This window comes from Pogona vitticeps, chromosome 3, assembly GCF_051106095.1.
Source record: "Pogona vitticeps strain Pit_001003342236 chromosome 3, PviZW2.1, whole genome shotgun sequence".
In the NCBI taxonomy this organism is placed as follows: domain Eukaryota; kingdom Metazoa; phylum Chordata; class Lepidosauria; order Squamata; family Agamidae; genus Pogona; species Pogona vitticeps.
The window spans coordinates 78,936,760-78,963,568 of record NC_135785.1 but is presented as its reverse complement, the minus strand read 5'-3'; the positions used below and the strand labels follow the sequence as shown (position 1 = coordinate 78,963,568).

The window sequence follows — 26,809 nt, the reverse complement described above, 5'->3', positions numbered from 1 at the left end:
AGTCCAAAGTATTACAATCTAACTACAATAAAAAGCTGAAGACCATTGTCTTTGACAACAAAAGGATAATTTGGGGTTTCTGTATGCCATAAGCCAAGCCCTGAAGCTGCCAAGATATACTGTATCAAATAACACAATCTTTATTTAGAATCTCTCTCTCTCTCTCTCTCTCTCTTACACACACACACACACACACACACACACACTCACACACACTCACACACACACACACACACACACACACACACACACTCTCTCTCTCTTTAAATATTTTTTAAATCTTGGCTAAAGATTTCAGAATACTATGAAAATATATTGAATAATCATGGAAATCAATGACAGCCTAAAGGAGAAGAAGAAAGAATGAAGATTTTGGACTACTGGTGGATTTTTGGATGGTTTGCAGTAGTTCTGCCAGAGTTCCCACTTAGTTAACAGCAACAATATAAAAAGATCTGGAGTGAATTTCTCTGTAAACGGACTGCAAGTTCAGTTCCGGTTCTGAAAATAGATTTCCTGGGTTAAACGTGTGCTCGGAGGCAACTGGTATCTTCATTCTAAGTCAGGGTGAGCAAAATGAAGCCTGTGTACAACATAGAACTCCCCTGGCTATCTTTGCAGGTTTAGATTTTTCTAGGGGCAGGGTTGCATCCGATTGGTTGATATGGCTCAGCAAGCATCGGGGGGGGGGGGAACAGATAATTGGTCCCTGGCCATACTGCAGTTGCCTGCCCCTGTTCCAAGCATTTGCCTGCCACCTGAACTGCCAAAGTTGTCCCTTACTTGTCTGGTGGGCAGGAAGCTTTGATTAAAAATACAAATGAAACACAGACTAATCAGATCCCAGAAGACTGAAGTCTGCCTAACTGCAGCTTAAAATATACAGAAGAATTATTCATGCCCTGACAAAACACATAAATTGAGGGTATTAGTGCATACATATATGACATGAGTCATCAGCTTTGACTCCTCAAGGGGAAAATTTGGAAAAGTGGCCGTGCTGGCTGGGAGACTGTGGAAATAACTTTTCTAAGCTTTGTTTTTTTTCAGTTTGCATCTCCAGTTCTGAGTTGTAGGTTTCAAACTGCTGAAACTAGGTTCATTTTAGTTGTTCAATGAGAAGATTAACAATGGATGGCAGGTTTCTCACTATCAAATATTTTCACTTAACATGCTGCAGCAGAAGAGACAGTCCTAGTCCCGCATGCTTTTGAAATATATGCTATTATGATTGCAAAATATAAAGGCGAAAAATGGAGATACTGTGATGGCTGCTCCCATGTTCTGAGGCACTGTCCCAAGTTCTGCCAACATCTGTGAACATCAGGATGCAATTTTTTTCCCGATGCTGCCTTTATGGAACGTAGTACAGTGGAACCTCTACTTACGAACGTCCCTACCTATGAGCAATCCAACTTACAAACAGCTCCGTTCGCAAAAGTTTGCTTCTACTTGTGAACGGCGCTTCAACATACGAACGAAAAAAAGGCAGGGGAGAAGGGCGAGAAATTTAAATTTGCAGTGGGGGAGACAGTGGAGCAGGGGAGAAAGGTGGCACTTGTGGCGAACCCTGGGAAAGCCGCCGGCGGCAGAGAAGACCTGGCCCTGCAGCCGGAACAGATTAAATGGTTTTCAATGCATTCCTATGGGAAAATGGAGCTTTTACTTACAAATGTTTCAACTAACGAACATCATCTGGGATGGATTAAGTTCATAAGTAGAGGTTCCACTGTACCTGCCCAAAGCCTATTTGGTATCTACATCTCCACTGCCCTACTGAATGATCTGAAGTTGTGAGAAATCATGAAGTCTGGATCAAGAGGGCCAGGGAACATGCAATACCTAGACCCCTTACTTAACAGGAAATTTAAGGTGACCTCCTAAAATATAGGTGGGGAACCTTTTTGCTTCCCTTCCCTTAAGGAGATTCTGCTGGGAGGCACAAGCCAATAACAGGCAGGGTCAGAACTAAAAGTGAGGGGCGTCTTTTTTCTCTCTGCTTTTCCAGTTCTCTCTCTCTTTCCACTATCCCCTCTCCCTCTTGATTGCAGCCCAGCAAGGCGGCCAAAGCTATCTCCATCCCATAGCTAGGCCCGAAGCCAGGTTGAAAAGGGTCTAGATAATACATTTTATCCAGGACTCCTTGGAGTGAGAAAACCACCACATGCTCCAACACTTTATCTCGAAATATAATATCTGAGACTGGCTGATAGTTGTCCAGTAAAGTGGGATTCAAGGAGGGGAGGTCCCCTCCCCCCCATAATGGTCTTATTACTGCCTTCTTTAAACATGCTGGGATCCCAAATTGCTGCAAGGAGGCACTCACTACTCCACTTACTCACTTGGTCATCCCCCCTCTGGCTGTTTTTATAAGCCAGGAGAGGCAAGGGTCTGGCATACATGCATTGGCTTTTCATCCCTCCAAGAATCCTGTCCACATCCTTAAGCTGCACCAATTGAGATGTATCCATTATAATGGGACAAGCAGGAACCAAATTCGTCACAAGAGGTTGCTGTGGTCAACTTCTTGTTCTTTTGGTGGGGCACGTATTAATCCCCTGGCCACTTGAAACAACTCTGCTAGATGATTCTGTGCGGATGTAAAGCGGAAGAATTATTTCTTCACTCTGGCCAGCACCACAGAATACGCCTTCAAATGAGCTCTAGCCCAAGTTCAGTCAGATTGGTTCTGAGTTTTCTGCCATTGTCACTTTAGTTTCCATCCCATGTGTTTCATCACTGCCAGCTCCCTGGTAAACCAGGGGACTCATCTGGCTTGACTCCATGGGAGAGGAAGCTTAGGAGTGATTCTGTCCACAGCTCTGACAATTTCCCCATTCCCCAGAGGTCAATCAGGGCTTCAACAGGAGTGGATCATCCTGATCAGCCCCCCCCACCCCTGCAGAGGTTGTGAGTTCCAGTAAGTCTAAACCCCACCAGTTAGTGATTTGTCCATGAGAACAGAACAATAAAGAGTTCCTCCACATCCATGATCACCAGCGCAGAAGACGAGGTCCAGATTGTGCCCTGCCATCTGAGTGGGGTCAAATATCACTTAGGACAGAACCATGGTCATCATGGAGGACCTAAGTCCTGATAATGTGGCCTCGGCATGGATGTTGAAGTCCCCCAGTACTGCAAGTCTAGAGGATTCCAGCAGTATCTCTGACACCAACTCAGGAAGGGCTGAGGGACCTGGGCTTGGAGAGGTCCAACTTTCTAAATTCTAATCTCATCAAGGCTTTTTCTTCCCAGCCTTGATTTTTTTTAAAAAAATCCACTTGTATGAACTGTGTCAGAGCCGTACAGCCTGAAGCCTCCATGGGAAATACGTAAATTCCATTAGTTAAGAATCATACTTATGCCCAAGGCTTGACAGACCATGTGACTTGAGCTTCATCATTAGTTTGTTTATACTAACCCAGCTGAGCTGCTTATATCTCCATGTGAAAACTGTCGCATTTTTAATTTATTGACTCTAGCTTTGGAAACCATTTTTTTTAGTAGTATGGAATTGTGCAATCAATTTATCCAGTTTAATGAAAGAGTTGGGTAGCAGCTGTTATGGAGGCAGTTCACTTAACACGTGGTAAGGAAGAAACTAAAGACGTCCCAGGAAGAACAGGGGAAAACCACACAGCTTTGATTACTACTACAGTATTACAGCTGACAAAAGACCGAACACTCCCCTTTTCAACCTAAAGCAAGAGTGGGAATCTCCATCTCCATCTGGTCAACAAGTGTCGTTTTCTGTTATCTCAGATTAGTGAGTCAAGTCTCCTCTGACTCATGATGACTTTATGAATGAGTGACCTCATTAATAGCCATGCCCAGCTCTTGCAAACTTAAGGTTGTGGCTTCCTTTATGGAGTCAATCATGTTTGAACTTCCTCTTTTCCTCCACACTTGAACAGGTCTTAGTCTACATGCTAAACGATAATCAGTGCTCCGAAGTGCTACCTATGCCTTTGGACAATCTCATTGAAATGACATATAAAGATTTTTCATACAGAAATTTATTCCTGGCTTTCCTCCAAGCTTTCTTTAATAGCCTACACACACAAAAAAAAGGGGGGGAGCCTTTCATTTATGCTATTGTTAAATAACCGGCAATCAGAAACCCTTTCAAATCTGGGAATTATCCAAATATCTCCCAGTAGGTATGTCTTCCTCTTTTACCTTTTGCCTGTCTTTGCACTACACTGTAGTGGTTCTAGGCTCACTCAAGGTGCGGCTAGTATAGGCTAGTGGACTTGATTTCAATTCTAAAAACTGGAGCACGCTCTGATCAATTGATGCCAATGCATCTCAGTTAGGGGTTTCCACTAACTGAGCAAGCTCTTTCTACTCAAAGGACATGCGGTGAACTGCTTTAGACAGCATATGTTTGTAAGGGATTACGTGCTGCAAAGCAGGAGGGCAAAAACAGAGAAGAAGAAAATCCATTACATGGCCGCAAACATTAGATCCTGCCTGAAATCGCTCAAGATCCTGACCTTTTTTTATTAACTGCCCAACGAAGAGCTTAACAATTCTTCTAGCTGTAAACATGGAGAACAGAATTTACTTTATATCGTGATTTGTGGCAGTTCACTAGCCAACAAGCTAAACAAATAGATTTCTACTGCCTGTTGCTCAGCAGCTAGGCTATCATCAACATGCCAGAAACTGGGCCTGTATGCTGAGTGGAAGGGGAGAGACAACTATGTACACACATGATCAAAGGGGTAAGATGCAAGAAATATTGCCAGAGCTTGGAAATTTTTACTCTTTTGGACCACAACTCCCAGAATTCCTCAGCTTAATATAGGCAGCTAGCAATTGGTGTGTGTGTGTGTGTGTGTGTGTGTGTGTGTGTGTGTGTGCGTGCGTGCGTGCGTGCGTGCATGAGAACTTTCCAAAAAGAAAAAAGAACTCTTCAGACTGTGAATATGGCTTAGAAACCAGACTACAGTTTCTTATAGGTAAACATAGTTAGCAACAGGAAAAACATAAATATATACATCCCCAGTTACTGCAACCAAGCTTCTGAAGTTCTGTATGGTGTTTCTATGTGTTTGAAAAAAAATCTTTGAATAACTTCACCTAACAATAACAGCATAATGTGTTCTAAGCCAACTACCTGGACTCTGATAAAATATGACAGTGTACTGAAGGCAAATACCATGGTGCTTTATAAGACATCCGCTACTGCATAGGTGCTGCCTTCAAACTTGAAGTGTACTGTCCATAAAGGATAAGAACATGGGCCTCTAAATCCAATGGGATTTGCCCTCACATCAGTTTTTCTCAAGCTGGAAGGGGCAGAGAATGTGCAATGTTTTATGTCTTACTAGAAATAAACCTATAAATGGTAAGTGCTGAAAGTCTCCTAAAGAATAGTGTTACTAGATGGAGAAGCACAGAGATTGTTTTGAAAGAGTTGAGCTGACAATCTGTGTGATGAGATATCCTTACACTGATGATGAAGTTGCACAGAGGGCAAAAGTATCAAAAGTGGAAATCTATTTTCTTTACATTTTAAGGTGAACCGATTTAATGCACACCTCCCAAATCAATATGCAAAACATAAGACAATCATTTTTTCCAGATTCATCCTTTTCTTAAATTCTGCAATACAGTTCTTCAATTAAAAAAAAAATTAATGGAAAATTACACTGTTGTTAAAACTGTTTGCAAAATGTCTATTTTGAGCAAAAAAGTATAACATTTCTATTAGGATAAATGTGTGTGAAGAAAAAAATGTGTGTGACTTCTGTATGCTTTTTTTAAAAATTGCAAATGGACACAGGTGAGAATGAAGCAAACTTAAGGCTGGGGAAATGAGTCACAGAAATTGACAGATTCATCCATTTCCCAGACAAGGAGAAAAAAAAAGAACTCTATGAATGTGAGAGCTGGAAGGAACAGACAATGATTTTTTCCAAGTGGAAGGAGAGAAATCAATAAGTGTATATCTACAATTTTACCAAGCTCTGGGAAGGGGGGGGGGAACAGGAAAAAATCATAGTGATAATAATGATTGATATATTTAATTATACAAAAGAAATAGATATTCAGGATTTGTAAATAGTACCTCTCATTTTCAGAACCCCGAAAGTGAGTATTTTCAGACAGCATAAAGGAATTTCATAAATTACACCTTTTTTCATAAAGATGGAATCAATACAATTCAATTGCAGTTGGGAACATGTAACCAAATTATTGCTGGCTTTCTAAAAAAGGTATGCATCCATATTCCCTAATCAATATTATTATTATTATTTTTAAAATAAAGCTATTATATAAAAATAGAATGTTTAATAAGAAACTGACTAGTTATATTTCAAATAGTAGAAAATATGGTTTGGGGTGCTTTGTTAGTGACCAAGATGCTCATCTGCTATAATGTAGGTTAAATGTGCAATATAAAACACACACACTATGCAATACCTTTCCGTTTTGTCTCAACTTGTCTTATTCCCTTTTAAGTTATTTCAAAAACAAACTCCAAGCAAAATACAGATGCAACATACAGATTTAAACTGGCTCCCACATGGATTATGCAGCCTGCCCCACTATACACTTACCTGTTACTGAAGCCAAAATTATGTTTCAAATTGTGTTAAGAGGTCTCTTATTTCTGGTGTCAGATGTTCAACTGCCTTGGCAGCTTCTGTAATAGCTTTCCTATACATCCCTTTCTTCTTACGATTAAATCGCAATTTGAAATATTCAGAGAAAGGGGAGAGTTTTGAGAGTGACAAGAAAGACGTTGTTGGAGAACCAAACCATGATACTTTTGCTTCCTGCCAAGAAGGGTCTCCATTTTCCTTCTGGCTAAGATTTATGTCAAGTACTCGGGCCGGCCACCAAGGGAACCCATGAATTTTGCCCCAAACGATGTCTCCCACGGAAATAGTTCTTCCATCTTCTGTGACACATTTGGAGACACTTTGTGTGTGCAGTCTAACGGTTAAAGGGGGCACAATTTTACGTTCATCTTTTGAGGAAGAAGACACAGATGCATCATCACCAGGTAAAAAGTCACACAATTCTGGTGATGTTATTTCTGAGCTAGAAGAAGACTTTGATTCATCAAGGCTGTCATTGCTACACACAGATAAGCTTGAAGAATCAGCTTTCCTTTTATGGTACTTCATAAGGAAAGCCAAGTTATCATGTCCACCTTTACTTTGAGGAAACCTCTTGAAGTCATCATCTTCACAGGAGCTTCCTGAAGACATCTCAGCTAAACTCCTGTCAGCAGACTCATCAGTATAAAACCCAGATGCAGCAGCAGCAGCACGAGACTCTCTGCCTCTAGGAAGGACATTCATCTCATCAATAAGTTCTGCTTTGTAAATTGAAACACTATCCCCATCGTTCAGCCGATGGGGCTTAAGCCGGATTTTTGGAGGTGGCACGTCTATGCTGGAATGCACAGGCCTGGTTAATTTTAACTTTGGAATGGAAGCAAGGTGGCCACTTGCTGACTTGTCCATAAAGCATTTCGACTCCTGATATTGTTCGGAGTCTCTAGTTTCCTCTTGGTCCTCCTCCCCATTCTGCAATAGTCGCTGAGGGCAAAATGACTTCCCCGAGCCATGGACACGAGAGGGAATTTTCACCACTTCTCCTTTGCCTTGTGGGGTGCTGTAAGATATTTTTATAACTGGGGTCCGATGCAACAGCTCACCAGAAAACTTCTCTTCTTCCCTCTTCTCTCTTTTGCTTCTCTTCTCCACAAAATCAGATTCACTGTGTCTCTTCTGCTCCTTGTCCTGAATGCTAAGCTTCCTCCTGGTCTTTGCATTCTGCCCGGCTGCATTACTCTCCTCTGGATTCAATGTGTTTTTACATTTTTCACAAAGTACTTGCCTTGGCCGCAGTCTAATGGTGCTCATGATGAACCTGCCTGGGTCTCTATTTCGGGACAAGCGCCTCTTCGTTCTTTTTATAGTCCGTGGAGGTGGCTGAGGTACCCACTGATTATATGTGTGCCTTAACCATAATGGAGGGGGGAAAGGGGCTCCCTCAAAATAGGGAGGGTAAGGAAGAACAGCGCCAGATGGGGGTGGAGGCAAAAGGGGAGGAACTTGCTCCTCGCCATTGGCTCCTGAAGACTTCTCTTCCCAAGACCATGGTTTGCTTTCCAGCTTTCCAGCTGTACAGTCTTCAGGCTTCCCGTTAGTGCAAGTTTTAGGAGGTGGGTCATCCATCTTTGGTAATGAAGGTGGTGGAACACAGAGCAGCCCAGATCTAGAGAAATCATGAAAGAAAGTGGAAGAAGGACAAGATTAGAACCAGATTTAATTGTGCTTTGCATCAAAATTATATGGGCAAAACTAAGCTTAAACACTTTTAGTGTGGTCCAATGGAGAATGGAATTTGAAGGACTCATTCTATAACCCTGAAGCAACATCACCTCCTCCATTTGCGTATTTTAGAAAGGTGATGTATTCTTTATATGCTGAGCCCAACCCAAGGTGTGTGCTAGAAATTCTCCTCATTTCCTAGTAAATGAACATAGGTAGGCACACCCGTATGTTCCAAAACAAGCACAATATGGGGAGGACAAACTTGCACATGTCCACTAAAATCTCAAAACAGGTTTTATTCTTTGCATCTTTTTCCAGACATTGCCAAGCAAGGCTCTTCTCAAGGAAAAGTCGGCCTTTCGCATACTGCAGTCGTAAGAGTTAAGCAATGGAGTTATTTCTCTCACCACATGAATTACTTAACCTCTGAAAAAGGATACCTCACTATAAGGAAAAAAAGATCAGAAGGCTGATTCTAGTACAAGTCTGGATACAGTCACAATTATCTGCACAATCATTGTAGCAACAAAGAGGGTTTCTGCAATTTATTCCTGCTGCTTATAACGACATAGGACTAGAGGCATATGTACTTCGAACCACATCTTTGGAGAACTGGAGAAGCACTTCACTGGCTGAAACCAAAGGCCCATCTAGTCAGCATTCTGGCCAACCAGTTGCTTATGAGGCACTTACAAGCATCAGCAGAAACAGCACCACACAGGCACACACACACATTGTTTGGTCTCCTCAGCAATCAATATACAGAGGTATATATGGAAATATATGCATTATTTTTCAGTAGAAAGTATTCCACAGCCTAGCTCAAGAATGCTGGAGTTATATTGCAGTACAACCTTGTAAACAAGCACACAAAGATTACTAGCCTCCAACGTTTTTTATTTTGTTCTTTACTAGCCAGTTGTCATCTGGTCAAGGAAGGATGAGGAATTCTGTTGCTACTGCAGAATCTCCTTGATCTTCCTGGCTGGGTGCTGAGAAAGAGGACAGCATTCCACCCCTTCCCCACTCTTCAATCACCCACAGGCAATTTCTGCCCGCTTAACCTACTAAGTTACTGCTTGCATTGAAGACTGATGTAGTATGATGCAGACACAAAACTCGAAAAACAGACACTAAGCTGTAAAACAGTCAACAAAAGTGCTGGAGCACCTTGCAGGGGGACTGCTGGATTTAGTTATCTGACTGCAGAGCCAGAGGTTGGGAGTTCGGTTCCCCACTGAGTCCCAAAGACTGGACTCAATAATCCATAGGATCCCTTCCAGCTCTGCAGTCATTATGATGATGATGATGATGATGATGATGATGATGATGATGATGATGATGATATCATCCTACTGGACAGAAGCTGCCACTGGCAACAGCCTCCTGCTTCAGAAGCCAAGCTGTTGCTAACTGAAGTTTGTGCCACATAATAAGCCAGTTGGTTTCTTGACTATCATAGCATTTCGGTTCAGCTAGTTGCCACGTCACATCACAGATTACTGGCTATTTTGTGTCACTAAGCTAATGGGAAACCTCACCAATGAATGTGGATTAAATCAAAATACAAACAAACAAACCAGCTTTTCTCACTCTAAATCATAGTTGAGCAGAAAATTCTCCAAGGAATTTTTTTCACTCAAACGTTGCTCAGATTAGGAAAGGAACTACCTTCATTAAAATCAAATCTTGCTTAACTTTACATTTCTTGTCTGTACTGGTTCTAGCTGCCAGAACCCAGTCCTACCACCATCACTCCCCTTCCAGACACATCCAGGTAGAGCTTCAAAGTGGTACTTGTATGGACTACACCCTCAAAACTCATCCATCAAGTACAGTATGTGGCCATGGCTGATGGAGGATTCTGAGGATTTTCAAGCTCTGCATCGCATGTCAGACTAAGTCCAGGAAGCATGCCCTTCACTCTGGTTGAGCTTCAGAAGTCATGACATAGATAAAGATTGTTGACTAACTGGCACTATCACAAGTTGAAAACCAAGGGAATACCATATTTTCTGCCCATCTTTTGCATCACTAGAGGCAGTGGGAACAGCAGCAATGAAGTGCATAACCACCACCACCGCTGTAAATGAAATCAAGTGTTTATTTTTTGTGATTTATGCACAATATTAAAAAGGTTAGTTTTAATGTGGGGAAAAAAACAATTTTAGTTCAGTGCTATTCCACTTTTGAGGGTATGAGGCCTTTCAACATGTAACTCCAACTTCCATAATCAACATTACAAATAAAGAATAGACAATAAAAATGGTCACGTCGTAGCAGTTCTATATGAATTAGGAACATATTTTTGTGGATTTGATGTTGCTCCCTTCCTTTCCTTCACATTCAGGCTAGATTAGCTCACAGGAAGTAGCCCCAGACTGTTGAAAATAAGGCTTATAAAATAAACCTTTTGGACATAATCTTCTTTTAGGTAAAGCTCTTAATACCAAGTGTTGCTTTAAGAAACCAAAACTGCTGGATATCTGTCATAAAACAGCTACAGTCCATATATCTACATCCAGACCATGATCTTACTGACATGAATTTTAGTCAGCTTTAAAAGCTTCACAATTCTCAGGGGGGAAAATGCAGAGAATTTTCTGTAAGAAACCAGATCAAACATAACTGCTTTGCTGTCAACCACTGTACTAGCTAGGCAGTGGATACAAAGACTGTACTGTATGAGGTAAAGATATGAGTAATTTCCTCTCTTCCCTCCCCCTTTCGACAGCCCCTTTGCCCACAAAAAGTCTCTCCAGATGGTTGGGTGGGGGCAGAGGGACCCCCAACAGCCCTGGTTCTGTCTCCAATGTGCATCTATATATTGTAGTAGAAAGAGAAATTGCCCCAAACTGGCAAAAGAACTTTATGCCACCCAGAATGTCGGAAACGTTCAACCTTGAACAAGCATCAAAGTATAGCAACTACTACTTATTTCCTCACAGTTAAAAAGAAATGATATAACAGACCTTGGATTCTCTCATTCAGTCAGTAAACATGGGGCTTTTCATTCAAATGAAATAGAAAAGCCATAATATGGGTAATTTCATTCACTTCAACACTGTTCATTTTGTTATATGTCAGCTTCTCTGAATCCAGAAATGCCCTCTGGATTCATTGGCCTACCTATTTTTTAACTACAGTATATGAGGAAGATTCAATTCGGATGCCTCCTTCAAGGGTTTGGAGGTTGGTGGGGTGTTTCAAGAGGGGCCGGTGTGATGTACTTTTATTGTAGACTGCTCTACATGTGACCAACTAACTAATTTTCTTTAGAAAAGCTGAGTCATCCTCTTCTAGACCATTTTCTTGAAATGCTCTTACGTCCTTTATTGTACATAATGTACTACCTCTCTCTGTGTGCTACCTTTGTTTGAAGTAATTCCTAAAATAATCACTCACAACTGCAACAAAATATTCCCACTCCACAGATGTGTGTATGGAAAGGAGGCAATTTTCAGGATCATTAGTTAATAGTACTTAACATCCACAAAGTTAAAAACAATTTCTAAGGCAATGAAGTGGCCCATGGTGCACAGTCTGTGGATTTAAAAAGGAGACCCATTTTGTTTAAAAACATTTCTGGGTTCAAGCCTTCTGACAAAATGTGAAATCTTACAATAACTTTCCTCAGTCCTCCGTGAGGTTTAAAACACCTCCTCCTGAATTCCATTCTAAGGAAAATTGCCCACTCTGTTGAGTCTAAACTGGGTATCGGAATTTACCTAAGACTACTCTTGCCTAGGCCGAAATTCATGCCAGCATTGTGGTTGTGTCTATAGGCTGGATGAGATTTCAGCCTAATACAACTTGATTGTTCTCTTGCCCCATCCCTTGTGACAGTGCCTTCTTTGCCTGAATAACCCGGTTAATTCTGCCTAATCAGTAGGACGAATTTCCTGATAGTATAATCTGGCTTTACAGTGAAAAGCAAACTGGGGAGTAACTGACTCATCTTTACTTCAGGTTTTAAAGCAGAGCCCAGGAAACCTCCAACAGGGTTGCTGTAAGAAGGACCTTCCTGCATGGTGGAGGTTGGATTTCATTGCCTTTGAGGTACCTTGAGAAATAGTTTTAACCATGGGCAACTTTTGACAGATCAGATCAATTAATTGCCAACACGTATTAACTGATCAAATGTTTTTTCCATGTTATCCATGCTGCATCCATAATTAATGTGGTTATTAATTAGTTATGATTGCGTAAACAGAGTATGAGTCTTTGCATAAGGCATCCTATATGTATAGGATAAGAAACCAGGGGAAGAGGCCCAAGTGCTTGCAGAATAAAGAAAATTGCAGGGAAGAACTCACTTCTGCATTGCAATATTAGCAAGACTTCAAGAAAGTAGCTGATATGTCACCTGGCTGACTGAAGCCTTGCAGAAAGGAGACTAAATGATACTGGCAGCCAGTATTTGAAGTCTCAGCTATTCTGGTTAAGAGACCGCACCAAATCCTTTGTACTCAGGTCTATGATTCAGAGGTCAAATTCAGGCACAAACAGCACTCAAGAGTACTATTTCTGCGCCTGGAGAAACGATTTGTATGCAACATGGGTCACAGGGCTCCATAAAAATGTCACCTTGAAATTAGTCTACTAAGATACATTATATGGCCTCCAATGAAAGGTCATTCAAAGAACTTACACTAGCACCTCAGTTCTCTTTGATCTAATTATACTTGGCTTCCCTGTAATCATCTGCGTCACAATGCTGGCATTGTTTTTTTTTTTTTTTTAAATCTCATCTGAGCTTCATGAATGGCCTTAAAAATATATACAAGCAGAAGGATATCAATGTCAGAAAATACCAACAGAATGTATCCAAATATACTGAGTAATAGTTTTGTAGCGCAAGAACTTCCAACATATTGATTAACCTTAATAATACTATATATACACACAGTGAGTCAGATGGTATGAAAAAATGTTTATTTTTCACTGATGGCATTGGTTTGCTGGCAACGCACAGTGTGGCACTTCTTCATGCAGGGTTTCAGCATGAACCAGGCTTCAGAATTCTGCCCCCCTTCCTGTGTAGAGAAAGGAACAGGGAATAAAATCACTTTCTGTGGCTTTTCCAGAAACTTCTGGAACCACTCGATGAGAGGTAGATAGCTTTATCCTATCCCTCTCACAGCTGAGAGGGTAAAGCGCTGAAGTATTTTATCAAGTCTTCCAAAAAGCCATCCTAGTCCTGACAGATTCAGTTGCCTCTGTACAGAGAGCTGGTGAAGATCTGAAGCAGAATCCTACTCCAATTAAGAATCAGTAGGGATTCTCACCTGTTAACAGGATCTCTAGTTAGATACTGCAAGAATTCTGTCCCCCATTCTGAGGAGATGGGGTTCAAGATAACAGTGCCTGCAGAAGACTGGAATCTGACCACTTGGGTGGCCCAAGGTTCTACTGCTGTGACTTAAGAACACAAATGTTCACTTTCTCAAGCCTGCATGCATTCAAATACATTCGTTTTGACAGAAGGATGTAATCCATGCACCTTCATTCACTGAATAGAAGGATTTTTGCCCACCAGGAATTCCAGGAAAAATAGATTGGGATAAAACGAGTACAATGCCTCTACCCATAATATTTGAAATGGTTCACTGGCTCTTGAGAAACTTTTTGGCATTTAATTATGCCTTTCGTTCCTAAACATACAAATATAATTTTTGTAGCACAAAAAAGGACCTGCTTCTGAATCTTCTTCCTATATGCTAACTGCACTAATTTATGATGCAACCAAGTGACCGTTAAGGCACTGCAACCTGCTTCTGAAGGTATTAATGGTACAATACTTCCTTCACAGAAGAGAACAGTACTTTCAGTTGTGCCTTAGACTACAAAAAGGAGGAGGAGAAAAAAGAGAGAGACGTAAATCAAATTTAATTTATGTACTGTTTTCATTCAGAACAGGTTCTTATTGCCCAGATCATGACAAAAATTACACAAAACTTGTTTTGCTCATAGGAAGAAGGTACTGATTCCACCTTTAAAATCATTGGCTGTACACATATGACAAAGAGAAACCAACTAAATATATCATAGTTGAGAAGATTTCCCATAAAACATTTGGGCCACAATCTTGAATGTACCCACTTTGTAGGTATCCCCCCCATCTATTCTCTGCATTTATGGTATCCATTAAGATTTTTGAGTTTGCATATTTTTAGAAAAGTCAGTAGATAAGATTTATATCAGCCTAGATTAGAGTATGTTTCCTTATAGTGAAGTACTATTTGCTCCTGCTCCCACCTGATAATCTCAACCAGAGACACCAGGGTCTGAACCTAGAAACTTTTTACATGAGGAGCAGGTCCTCTGCCATTGAATTATGACCCCCCCACTTGACTGATTGCACAATGCTTCACAAAAGAAGGCAACATATGCCTTAAACTAGTGATTCCCAAGCTTGAGTCCACAGATATTCTTGGACTACAACTCGCAGAAATCTAGGCCAGCACAGCTAGTGATGAAGACTTCTGGGAGTTAAATCACTGTACTACAGTGGACCCTCGACTTACAGACGGCTCGACTTACAGACTTTTCGAGTTACAGACTTCTCTGGCTGGAAAATTTAGATTCGACTTGCAGCCGGAGAATTGACTTACAGACCAGAAAAAACCCAAAATAGAACAAAAATAGAATAAAAACCGCTGGTTATGGGATTAATCGGTTTTCAATGCATTGTAGGTCAATGGAGATTCGACCTACAGACTTTTCGACTTGCAGCCACCATTCCAATACGGATTAATTCCTTAAGTAGAGGGTCCACTGTACAGCTAAAACTGTGCTCACGACCCAGGGTTCAATCCCAGGTAGCCGGTTCACGGTTGACTCAGCCTTCTATCCTTCCGAGGTCGGTAAAATGAGTACCCAGCTCGCTGGGGGGGGAGGTATGTGTAGCCTGCATAATTAACTTGTAAACCGCCCAGAGAGTGCTTGAAGTGCTATGAGGCGGTATATAAGCAGCACGCTTTGCTTTTTTTGCTTTGAGTTTTAGTCTAAGAACATCTAAGAAGACTGGGAACCGCTGCCTTAAGCCTTTTCTGAGTAGCCCAATAGCAGTTAGCATATGACCCCCAACATTCAAGCATTATAGACTAGATGTGAGGTCACACAAATCAAAGCTGAATTACTAAATGAGCAGGTCAGTCATTTTACGTGCTTCTACTGATACATGCCAAATGTTATTCCCCAAGGCCATGAACATGTTTTATCAATTGTGAAACTGAACAAAGCTTATTTTACACTTACACACAGAGGACAAGCAGAAAGCCAATCCTCTTCTAATGATCCTGGTTATCCTTACCAGCTGGAGTGGACAACTTTAGTAGGTCCAATTTCTACCTGCAGGACCCTCTAAGCACCAAAAATATTACTAAAACTATCAAAAAATTAAACTAGAGATAGCTAGAAGTCTACTTTAGAAAATAGTATTTTAGGGTGTTGGTACAGTGGGGTGCCCCTGAGACCTATTTATAAAGTAAATAACCACACCTGGAGGCCTGCACGATCTGTAGTTCAGCCTTCTTTGTCAGGGGAAGGCTAGCAGTCACAAAAAGACATTTTGAAGGGTCATACTGTGGCCATCCCAAATGAATGGAATAAGATATATTTACAAGAGAGAATGAACCAGTGGAATAGCAGGATTTAACCCTTTCGCCATCTGCTGAGTATTGTCTGCATTTTAAGGTTCCCTCTGTTCCACCAAAGAAGCTGGAAACAAAACCATCTGAAGGAGAAAACTATCAACAGTTAGGATTTATGTGGAAAAACATTGAGCAGAGAGATAAGCTCTCTATGTGTAATAGGCCTTTACAAAGGTAATGTGTAACCCTGCTCTCAGAAGCCATTATCTTTTGACAAGATGTTAGTCCTCAGAACACTATTTTCCCTGCTAAAGGCCAGATGCGAATCCTTGCTATGAAGCGACTGGAAAGAGTTGAACAAGAAGGAATCTAAACTCCTACCTGTCTGATTACTAAGCAAGCTAATAACCTGGCCAAGCCTTTTCAAACAGCACTTCCTTCTACTTCAGAGATGACTCAGTACATATGGGTAGTATTAAGCATTAAAACTAAAAAAAACAGCCATTGAAATGCCTCTTTTAGAAAGGGAACTTTCATTCTTCTGATATCTATTTGCCTTCTGTAGCCTGAGCCCATTTTTACGTGTCCTGCACTCTGGGATGATCGAGAACAGCCCCTGCCCCTCATCTGTATGACTATCTTTCAAGTATTTGAAAAGTGATATGACAGCACAGACTGAAGCTGAATATCAAGAAAAATGTTTCAACTGTTAGAGCAGTACAACAATGGAACCAATTACCTCAGGGGGTGGTGAGTGTTCCATTGCTGGAGGCATTCAATAGAAAATTGGACAACCAACATCAGATCTGCTTTGACTTGGATTCCTGCATTGAGCAAGGGGCTGGATTTGGCCTTATAAGCACCTTCCAGCTTACTTATTCTATGACTCCATTATTCTCTTCTTGGCCTGATCTTCTACTGTTAAATGTTGAATGAGAGTGTGCTTAGAAGTAGGGTATCCTTTAACTTGGACATGATTTGCCTCTACCAGAGGCTAGCAATGGCAATCTACTGATAAGAATAATAAATTGTGCCACACACTCATATTCAGTCTCATCGTTACTGCCAACAAATGCTTTAGAGCAGCTCCTGGAATTGAGAAGAGCTGAGCCATGATTTTCTTTTGTTTTTCCTACCCAGTCATATGAGCAGCAGAGAAATAAAAACCATTTAGTATCTATAGAAAAGGTAGAAGAATGTGACACATCTATTAGACCATCCCCCAAAACATCAAACAATTATTGCAGGCTGTTGTGGATTAAAAAGCCCCTCCTCAGGCATCCACCAGTGACTTGCGAACAGTGCATTACAATTATACGTGAATGTGCCAAAGGTTCAAGGCAAAGGTTTGTCACACATCCTCGTAAGATGGGTGTAAAGCTGGTTACAGGCAGGCTTTGGGGGTGTGGTTTAATGCTTCACCCCGGGTACCACGAGGCTGGGAATTTCCACTCAATAATTCAGACACACACCTTAAGACAGTCTTTCCCAAAGTGTGTGCAGTGACGCTTGGGAGCACCACCGAGCCTCCCAAGGGCCGTCATGGGAAAGGGAAGGGAACACAGAGCAAAGCCTCTGCCCGACAGCTGCAGCTCCTCCACAGTACCTGGTGGTTCTGATTCTGATCGCCTCCTTGGGTTGCTGGCCACCCTGGCTGGGGCTGGTGCCACCCTGGCTGCTTGCATGTGAGCAGGCTGGCCTGTCTCCTGAACTGCCTTTTGCCTCTCCCGGCTGCCCATGAGCTGCCTGTCACTGACCCTACCCTGAAGCTCCACCAGCTGAGACTTTGTGGACTATCAATCTGCAGGCCATGGAAAGTGGGGCTGGTGGGAGGAAGGCGAACCCCCCCTGTCCCCACCGTCACAAGAGGTGGCTCGGGCCTACCTCTCACAGCAGGTGAAGAGGCTGAGCCTCCAGAGGTGGGAATGGGTAGAGACGGCACCTGCCCTTTCTGGCTTTGCCTCCTTGCAAGGTGCTGCAGCCTGGAGGCCGCCCCAAGCGGAGGGATCCTGCCTTAGACTGAAGTCCCGGGTAAGGGGGGGGGGCTGGGAGCCAAAGCCAGGGAGGAGGATGAGCCATGCGTGAAGAAAGAGCTCCCCATGCCCAGGATCTCAGAGGCAAGGGAGCCATGAGCTGAAAATGTTTGGGAACCAATGCCTTAAGATGATGCCTGATAAACTTTTGCCATGAATTTTTGGGACATTCATTTATAATTTTTCTGCACAAGTTACTGCTGCATGCATGAAGAAGGGATTATTAATCCACTAAAAGCTTTCACTAATTGATTTTTTAAAAGTGGTCTAATGACAGTGCCACATTCTTCTCTTGTTTGCTTTTAGAACATTTAATATCTACATGTCACTAAGAAGCACAGGCGGTACAACTGGCCTGATCTGATAGGACAACCTACATAAACAGTACTAAAGGCCACAGGCAGGGAACATAAAAGCCATTAAAGCACTTTAAAAGCTAGCACACTCCCCTCGTCAGGTGTCGAGTACACACACACACAGGACTCTAGTTGTCATACTGACACCCTAAGGCTTACAAAATGGTGGATTTTGAAACTCTTTTTAGTGGCAGGATCACCAGCTCAGAACATAGAAAGTTACCGCTCCAAGAATGAATATACAGTAATGGTATCCATATAACTGGGCAGCTGCAGGATGATGTTCTACACACCACTCCCCATGTAGATAAATATTGGTATAAATGCTTGCAGTGGTGACATAATATCTTTGTTATGTTGATCGAGCTGCTAGTAACACCCTAATTATTACTGTATTTTTTGCACCATAAGACTCACTTTTTTCCCACAAAACAGGGGGGTGGAAAGTCTGTGCATCTTATGGAGCGAAGAAAACAGATTATATTTTCCTGTTTTCTTCTCCTAAAAAATCGGTGCGTCTTATGGAAAGGTGCGTCTTATGGAGCGAAAAATACGGTACTTACAGCAAATTTGATATCAATGAAAGGACTGCTCCAGCTGATGGCCTAATGTGGCTCACAGAACTTCATATTAGGCCTATGGAGGTCTGTGGTTATGCCATATAAGTAATCCTCTTGAAGGGAATTTACACCATTTCCAATCACTGATTGGAGATAGTGGGGATTACCTTCCTTTCTTCACTCCTCCTATCCCTGGGGAAAAAAGAACAGAAGATAGCCACACTGTCAGCTGGTATTTGCAAGTGCTGGATGAGCCCAATTATTTTATAATTAGATATCTGCACAAACTGAATCACTAGTCTGATTCAGAGGAGAATAACAGTGATTTAGCCACTCATAGTAGCCCACTCCCTGAAGGGTGAGATTCACTCTGTCTAACAAAAGGCTGGTTCTGGCTTGAAAGACAATGACTTTCCTCAAGGCCATCCAGTATGCTGCATAATTGAGCAAGGACTTAAAACCAGAACACCTTCATCCAACTTCAACATTCTCACTACAATTCTGCATTTGTGGTTGGGGTCCTCTGACCATACAGTGCCTCAAGCAAACTCAAGTAAAGCCCATGATTTATCTCAGGAAGTTCCCAGGTCCAACTTCTTTAAAATCGCCCATTTAAAAAAGTCTTGGGAACTCTTCTGCTAGGGTGCTTCAAAACCAACAAGGTACTGTAAAAGACAAAACTGAGCTAGAAAGACCAATGGTCTGATTCTGCAGAAGGCCACTTCATGGTGTTGAACATGAAAACAGAGGTCTGGGCAGTTGTTCTTCAGCTGCAAAGGATTTGCAGTACCTTTAGATCGGCCAAAACAAAGGGTGGGGTCAGATAACTGGAAGCCACCCCATAGGCATTTGAAAGCATTTCTACTAGTCTGTCAAGAATTCAACAATTGATATAATAAATAAAAGAAGGAAGCAGGAGAATCTCAGATTGCACCTTTAAACACATTTATTAAAATACTTGTCAACAAATAACAACTCTCTCCAGATGCTCCAAAGAATACAAGTGTAGCACAGACGCTATGACCATGATGCCAGCTTCTTTTCCCCTCCTTCTTCTCTGTATACATTTTGAATACCTGAAGGGAGATACAGTGACCATAATCACATAGTTGTAGCAGTCATCCATAGCTTTTTGCGATAAAGACCAACTTCAAATTCACTTTTCTGCAACGACTTCGGAATCGATAGAAGCCATAGTGTTAAATGTGTGGTGGAGGGCTTCAGAAAACTCCCTTCCGATGTGGTAAGCTTATAAGTAGTAACTACGTAACTCTTAATAGCCTAAGTCAGAGGTGTGCAGCTTTCCATTTTTGGATGACAAGTGCCCGAGGGATTCTGGAAGTTATAATCCAAAAACATAGCCTGCACACATCTAGCCTACATACTGCATGAATCTCTCCTATTGGAAAAAGACTCTTCGATGCTATATTCAAACCACTTTGCCATCCAATCCCCCTACCTTTAATAGAGTATACTTGGGTGAGATATGTGTGTGTGTGGGGGGCAGATGTTGTTGTTGGAAAACTCCCACCATCTGTCTCTGCTGTTTGTTTGGTTGAAAAGAGCTACACTCCAGCATCTGAATGACAATCCATTACCCCAGCGCTGCAAATGCTACCTTTGTCTCCTCTGCAACAGGGCTGTCCCTCTCATCACACTCTAGCTGGCTTTCTAGAGCCAGAGACACTCTATAATCCACAACAGAGCTCCAATCAAGTTACAATCCTATGCACATGTCACTGGGAGTAAGTCTCACTAAACCTAGTGATTCTTTGCATCCAACTCAGCAGTGTCCAATTTAATCCAATATTTAGCCTGGCAGGCAAAGTCTCTGTTTTTAGATTGTCAAACTGGCTCAACATACCTTCACACACAGATCAGCTGACCGTCGATTCACTCTGTGGCTTGCCAAAGCAAAATGTCCACGACATTCTAATGGCTAGGAAATACAAGCAGGACTGAGTTCCCTATCGCAGGAAAAAGCCATTTTCCAAGTCTTTGCCAGGAACAGTACACAAAGGAAAAGTTTCCTATTCTCCAAGGACCTCTTTCTGTGCTATAACGATGATAATAATAATAATTCAGCAAGTCAATTCCAACTCAAGTGGAACCTTTCCAGGTCTTTCTAGGTAGAGAGTACTCAGAAGTGATTCTTCTGGGGGGGGGGCATCCTGGGACTGTGCAGTTTGCGCAAGGCCACATAGGCTCACTACTCTCCTTCAAGACACAGTGAGGAATCATACGTTTGACCTTGGCTCTTGTGCTCCATCTCACTGAGCTATACAGCCAGCTCTATGTGCCATATACGGATATAAAGAATACTCACAGAATTCTTCATTCTTGTCAATATAAGGTGTAAATTTCTCATGGACCAAATTCATGTCCTATAAGATGCTTTGCTTTCAAGCAAAAGCAAAACAGAGGCCGCTATTTTTCTCCTCAAGAGCTCCATAAACCATCTCTGCACACAACTGTTTCAAATGAGGAGTAAAGCACACACAAACACACACCTACTAGACATGTGCAGATTTCTATTTGGTTCCCAGAATTAGCACCTCCCAGAACTGGACTGCAACTCCCAGAATTCTCCAAGAATTCCTCAGGCAGAATTCCGAAAGCTGCTACCCAAAAACACAGCTATGAACACCGGTGGACTATTCTTGTCCACGTGCTCTTCATTGGCAGGACCTTGCCCTCTTTCAAGAGCCTCTCCAGGCAGAGGTGCCACCACAACCACTGCCTAGACTCAAACATTATCAGCCGTTCCAGCAAGAAAGAAGCTGAGGGGGCAGGGGAGAGATCAGCCCACCCTTCTTGGACCAGGGTAGTGGGTAGCCTATCTGCAAAATGCTTGGCCGCCTTTTCCTCTGTTGTGTCTGTCCTAGCCAATGTGTCACCATGTGGTGGTTCCTTGCTCTCCATGCCTAGCAAGCTGCTGAATGTGTTGACTTAAGACAACCTCCACTTCAGCTTAGGAAAGACTTTGAGAGAGAAAAAGGACATGGTGTGGGAGCTGCCTTTCCTGATGGTGTGCCTTCCACTTTGGCCCTTTACGCCACTGCAGGTGGCAACAACATCGGTGTGCAAATTTGTGTTTTTAGAATTCTGCGTGGGAAAATGCTTGGAAAACTCTAGGAGTTGCCATCCAATTCTGGGAGAGATGCTGCCTGGTGAATTCTGAGGCTGCAGTCCAAAACCACAGATCTGCACATGTCTAAAACACAGCAAGCACAGAATGACTGGATAATTGTGAAAAAGGAAACAAAGATCCCCTTCCAGGCTTCTAATCCATATGTAATATACCAGATGGGCGGGATATAAATCGAATGAATGAATGAATGAATGAATGAATGAATAAATGAATAAATGAATAAATAAATAAATAAATAAATAAATAAATAAATAAATAAATAAATAAATATGTAAAGATCCATTACCTAATCCATTACTGCTACAAAGGAGCAGTAACTATCATTTTGAACAGTATGCATTATCTCTTTTAAACTACTGCTTGCACCAACTAGCTTAATTCACAGGACAAGCATCTTCATTCTTCTGTAAAGAGCAGAATGAAGCCCTCTTTTGGGATGAGAAGAATAATTTTGCAGTTCTCCATTCTCGCATCCCAGGACAAAACAACCAAGAATTTTCATTTCCTAGCTCTACCAGAGAGCAGTGAGCACAAAAAGGGATTGAAATTTTTTCTTTTCCCTCTTTTATTTTCAAGAAGTTGAGTGAATATTGTTTTTTTATGAAGTATTTAGTTACAATTATAAAAACTACTGCTATTTAAAAAATTTTTAAGTAACTTCTCTGTTTCTTAAATGAAGTAAGTTTAATTACATTTAGTTATTTCTTTAAAAATTGAATGCAACAAAACATTCTTCTCCCTTTTTGCCACATTATTGTCTCAACACCCACAACAAAACATGAGGCAGCAGCATGAATTATCAACTGAATTAAGTGACATGTCTATTCTTCTACTGAATATGGCAATAGCTCTGCAATTATAAAGCAACTAAAAAATTAGAACAAGGAAAAGGAGGTGTGGTTGCCAAGATTACACAACAAAATAGAGTTATGCTACTGAAGAAGTAAACCTACAGTCCTAATGTTTAATAATAATAATAATAATAATAATAATAATAATAATAATAATAATAATAATAATAAGAATAAGAATAAGAATAAGAATAAGAATAAGAATAATAAGAATAAGAAGAAGAAGAAGAAGAAGAAGAAGAAGAAGAAGAAGAAGAAGAAGAAGAAGAAGAAGAAGAAGAAGAAGAAGAAGAAGAAGAAGAAGAAGAAAAGTGGCTGTGTGGTCCCCCACACAATAAAAATGTCTTAATGTTTGTCGCTATACCTTAGTTACTGGCAAACTGAATTTCAAGTAACTATTTATTTGTAAACAATTAGATCGAAGCTCTGACCATGAATGATACTATCTCAGAAGCCGACCACTTCCTGTAACAGAAGCAAAGGTTTTCACTTTGCTTTTAAATCATCATTAAATATACAAGCAGCCAGAAACTGGGCCTACGATTGTGGAAAAGCAGCAACAGAAGCATGCAAATTTGTCCACCACAGAAAATCAAGTAGTAAAATGATTCATTGGAAATCCAGCTATTTTCTAGGTAGGCCAGTTGCTTCCCAATCCACACTACAGTATATTTGTTCAGTTAAACTGGGATTTCTTTCTGCAGAGATATGGTGTGCCGCCTTCTCTCCCAATTTTCTTTACAACTACCTTTCTCCAAAACTTTTACATTTTACTAGTACCCTGCTACCTCATTTATACCAATTTCATTCTTCTTATTTCTACTTGCATTGGCTTCTACATATTTCTCTCTTCCTCTTTCTCCTGCCTTCTGGGACTGTCTGACAACATCAGCCTGTTTTTACTGTCTGCTCTCTGGTGAGATATTTCCCCTTCCATTTTCCTTAAATTTTCTTTCTTCCCTGTGTTCAAATTCTTCATGTTGCTGCCTCCAGTTCCAGTCACTTTTAAGACCTTCAGACGTGTGAGCAAAATTGGTATGGTATGTTAAGTGAGCAGACCAACTGCATCCACCTACGGCTACATTGTGGGGCAATTATGAAAACATTTTGTGGTAAGTAGTATATTAAATGAAATGGGAAGTGTCTTAGTCTTGCTGTAGAAACAAGGAAGAAAAAGAGAAAGAAGGAGAGAGAGAAGAAAAGAAGGACTAGAAAGAAGTTAGGAAAACCACAGTAAGGACTGAAAATAAGGGCCTGCTCCCAAATGGGTAGGCACTACACTTTTGAACTGGTTGGGTGGTTTGGAAAAAAAAAAGCAAAAGGTAAAGCCATTTAAGCCTCTGTACTAAAAATCAGCCTGAAGATTTGGCTTATGCAGCCTTTATCCAGGAAAGGGAGGGGGGAGCCTGACATCTAGCCAAGCCGAAAACATCAGCAAAGATGTTTCTTAAACCTCTCAGTTCTGCCCTGTCATTTGAGGTGTGTGTGTGTGTGGGGGGGGAATCCTATTTATTCTTTCAAAATCTAAAACCAGTTCAAAAGTGTGCAGATGCAACTATGACTTTTTTTAAAAAAGTGAAACTAAGTACAACTTGCATTTTTACACAGAAGAGAGAAGGCCATTCCCTAGCTTCATGACAGAGCATAGCAGAACGCCCCAGTTTCAAGGATCTCTTAGCAGGTGATCAGAAAGGCTTCTGCCCAGGTTCTGGAGAAATGCTGTCCGTCAGAGCAGTTACCACTTAAGAAGGAGAAATGGACTTGAAAGCAAGTCTGCCTTAAACCGTCCCAATGTGCAAGGTGCTTACAGAGGAAAGGAGGGAGACTGGCATAAAAGCAAAATGATGCCTAATCAGAGAGAGAGAGGTGAAAAGTACATTTTTGGGAAAACAACTCAGAGGCTGGAAGGCACCAGGAAGCTGCATTAAAGTAGGCTCATTGACTCATGGGAACTTACACAGGCCTTGACTCACCAAATCCTCAATAATTCAATGGATCTACTCTTAGTTTTGACTTATTACTGGATTTTAGCCACAGAATACTCCATGAGACCATTCTAGCTGGCCAGGATATTCAGGGAGGTGCATCTGGTGAAGTTCTGTTGCCTAGTTAAGCAATCAAATTCACCCCGCTCATACACTTGTCCGGGGGGAAAGGAGTGGACCTTTTGCAAGGGCCTCTGTTCTTGCATACTTCCGACCTGCACACAGAAATCCCCCGTGCACTATGTCCCAGTTAATGTGTTTGAGAGCCTCCAGTGCCAGAAAGAAATCAATACAGCTGCAGCAAAGGCTGGCCATACAGTGCAAGGCCTTGGCTGGCTATCTGACAAGATCAGCCACCTTAACTTAGCTGCCTAGATATGGGAAACGAGGAGGGGGCTGGGGCAGAGAGTAAGATTCTGATAAGCCCACTATGAGCCAAACATATTGTGTAGCAGGAGGCAGATTTGAAGTAATGGATATATGTGCGCAAAATTTACATGGAGCCATAGGTTAAAGCCATATGAGTTCACCATTCATGGCTGAAGATAATTGTCAAAAGCTAATGGCTGCACATTACTCACTCACTCTCTGGGGGAGGGAGAGCGAGTGAGCATGGATCTCTGTGTAAGAAAGCATGTATTCAGGCAAGATCCTTATTTGTTAAAAGAAAAATAATCTGGGGCCTCTAAAAGTGGCAGGCATTTATTTACAATTTCCACTCCGAAAACAAAGTAGTGCTGGAGAGCCCGCACTTGAAAAGTACCTTGCAATCTTTGCCACAGGCGTGCTGGAATTCCGTTTTTGTGCAGTGGGTGTGTTCTACAGAAGTTTTAGCTATTTTAGGACAAAAGAGAAGGAGTGGGTGCATGGAAGAAAGAAAGAAGATTGTTTGGAGTTATTTAAGAAAACAGTGTTTTAGCCAGTAAGGCAATAACCCTGCTAAATTCAATCTTCTCTTATTTAATAAGTGTTCCAAAGGATTTGGTTTCTAAGACAACCCCCACCCTCCTTTATTAGTTTTAAATGCACTATTTAATGAGATTCCTTTTATTAAATGGATGCACGTTGTTTCAATTTTGCCAGTTAGAAATGATGCCCATGAATTACTCTTTTTATATTTGCACAAACACCAACTACCTTTCAAGAGTAGGGATTCCACTAAATAAAAACGTGTATACTGTGAAGGGAGAATTATTTTCTGGCGGTCCTCTCGTGTGTGTGGTGTGTGTGGTGTGTGTGTGTGTGTTAAGGTTTCTGTCTCTCTCCTGCTTTCTCTCTCTGAAGAAGGCCCGTACTTTGCCTAAATACAATATATATTACAAAATAACTCCATTTATTAAGACCGATTAAATACAGTACTGTAATATAAAAAAAAAAACAGATCAGAAAAAGAGCAAGGTACGGCAGCCTCCATGCTCAGGAAGAGGCTTTCAAAGTGTGCAATGTTTTTGAACAAAGAAGGCGATAATTATGGTAACATGCGCGACATCATGAGATTATCATTGTGCTGCACCAGCAGCAGCCATCCATATGCAACGCCAAGTGGAATCTCACCAGGAAGAGAAAGCTGGGCGGAGACCGGGGGGGGGGGGGGAGAGAGAGAAGGCTTAACAAAGTTGCAACGTTTGAAGAGGGGGACGGGCCGTATCGGATTCTCCGCGAGAAACAGAGAAGTTCGCGAACTGGACCGCTGAGAGGTGAAGGCGCCCCTCCCCCACCTCCGATCGACACACATTTCTTCCTTTTTGGGGGGGGGGCAAGAGCCTATCACGCCCATAGAAAGTACGTATAGCTAATTTCGGCAGCCTTTTCCAAAAGAGAGCCGCCGCCGCCGGCGAGCCCCCTTCTCCCACGTCACGAGTCGACCGTGGGCTGCAACCAAGTGGGAAGCGGACTTTTTCCAGAGAGGCGGGCGTTCCATCCGAGCTGAATTCAGAAAATGAAACCAGAAATATCCTTGGGGGGGAGGGGAAGGGGG

At 41.8% G+C, this 26,809-nt stretch overlaps 1 protein-coding gene and 1 long non-coding RNA gene across 5 annotated transcripts in view; both read right to left on the bottom strand.

Annotated features, from left to right (window-relative positions):
* The window catches only part of PWWP2B (PWWP domain containing 2B), a 38,512-nt gene that overhangs the window by 7,218 nt on the left and 4,485 nt on the right, over positions 1 to 26,809 (bottom strand). For all 4 annotated transcript variants that reach the window (XM_020795009.3, XM_072995381.2, XM_020795008.3 and 1 more), the window contains one exon: positions 6,570 to 8,241. In XM_020795009.3, coding sequence (XP_020650668.3) covers positions 6,588 to 8,241 — 1,654 coding nt within the window. In that variant the 3' untranslated portion in view covers positions 6,570 to 6,587. The remainder of the gene's footprint in view (positions 1 to 6,569; positions 8,242 to 26,809) is intronic.
* LOC144588399 (uncharacterized) lies at positions 19,773 to 25,588 on the bottom strand. The gene is made up of 2 exons (XR_013543943.1): positions 20,709 to 25,588; positions 19,773 to 19,920 (listed from the first exon to the last, which is right to left on the bottom strand). It is a non-coding gene; the product is annotated as an uncharacterized LOC144588399 (long non-coding RNA).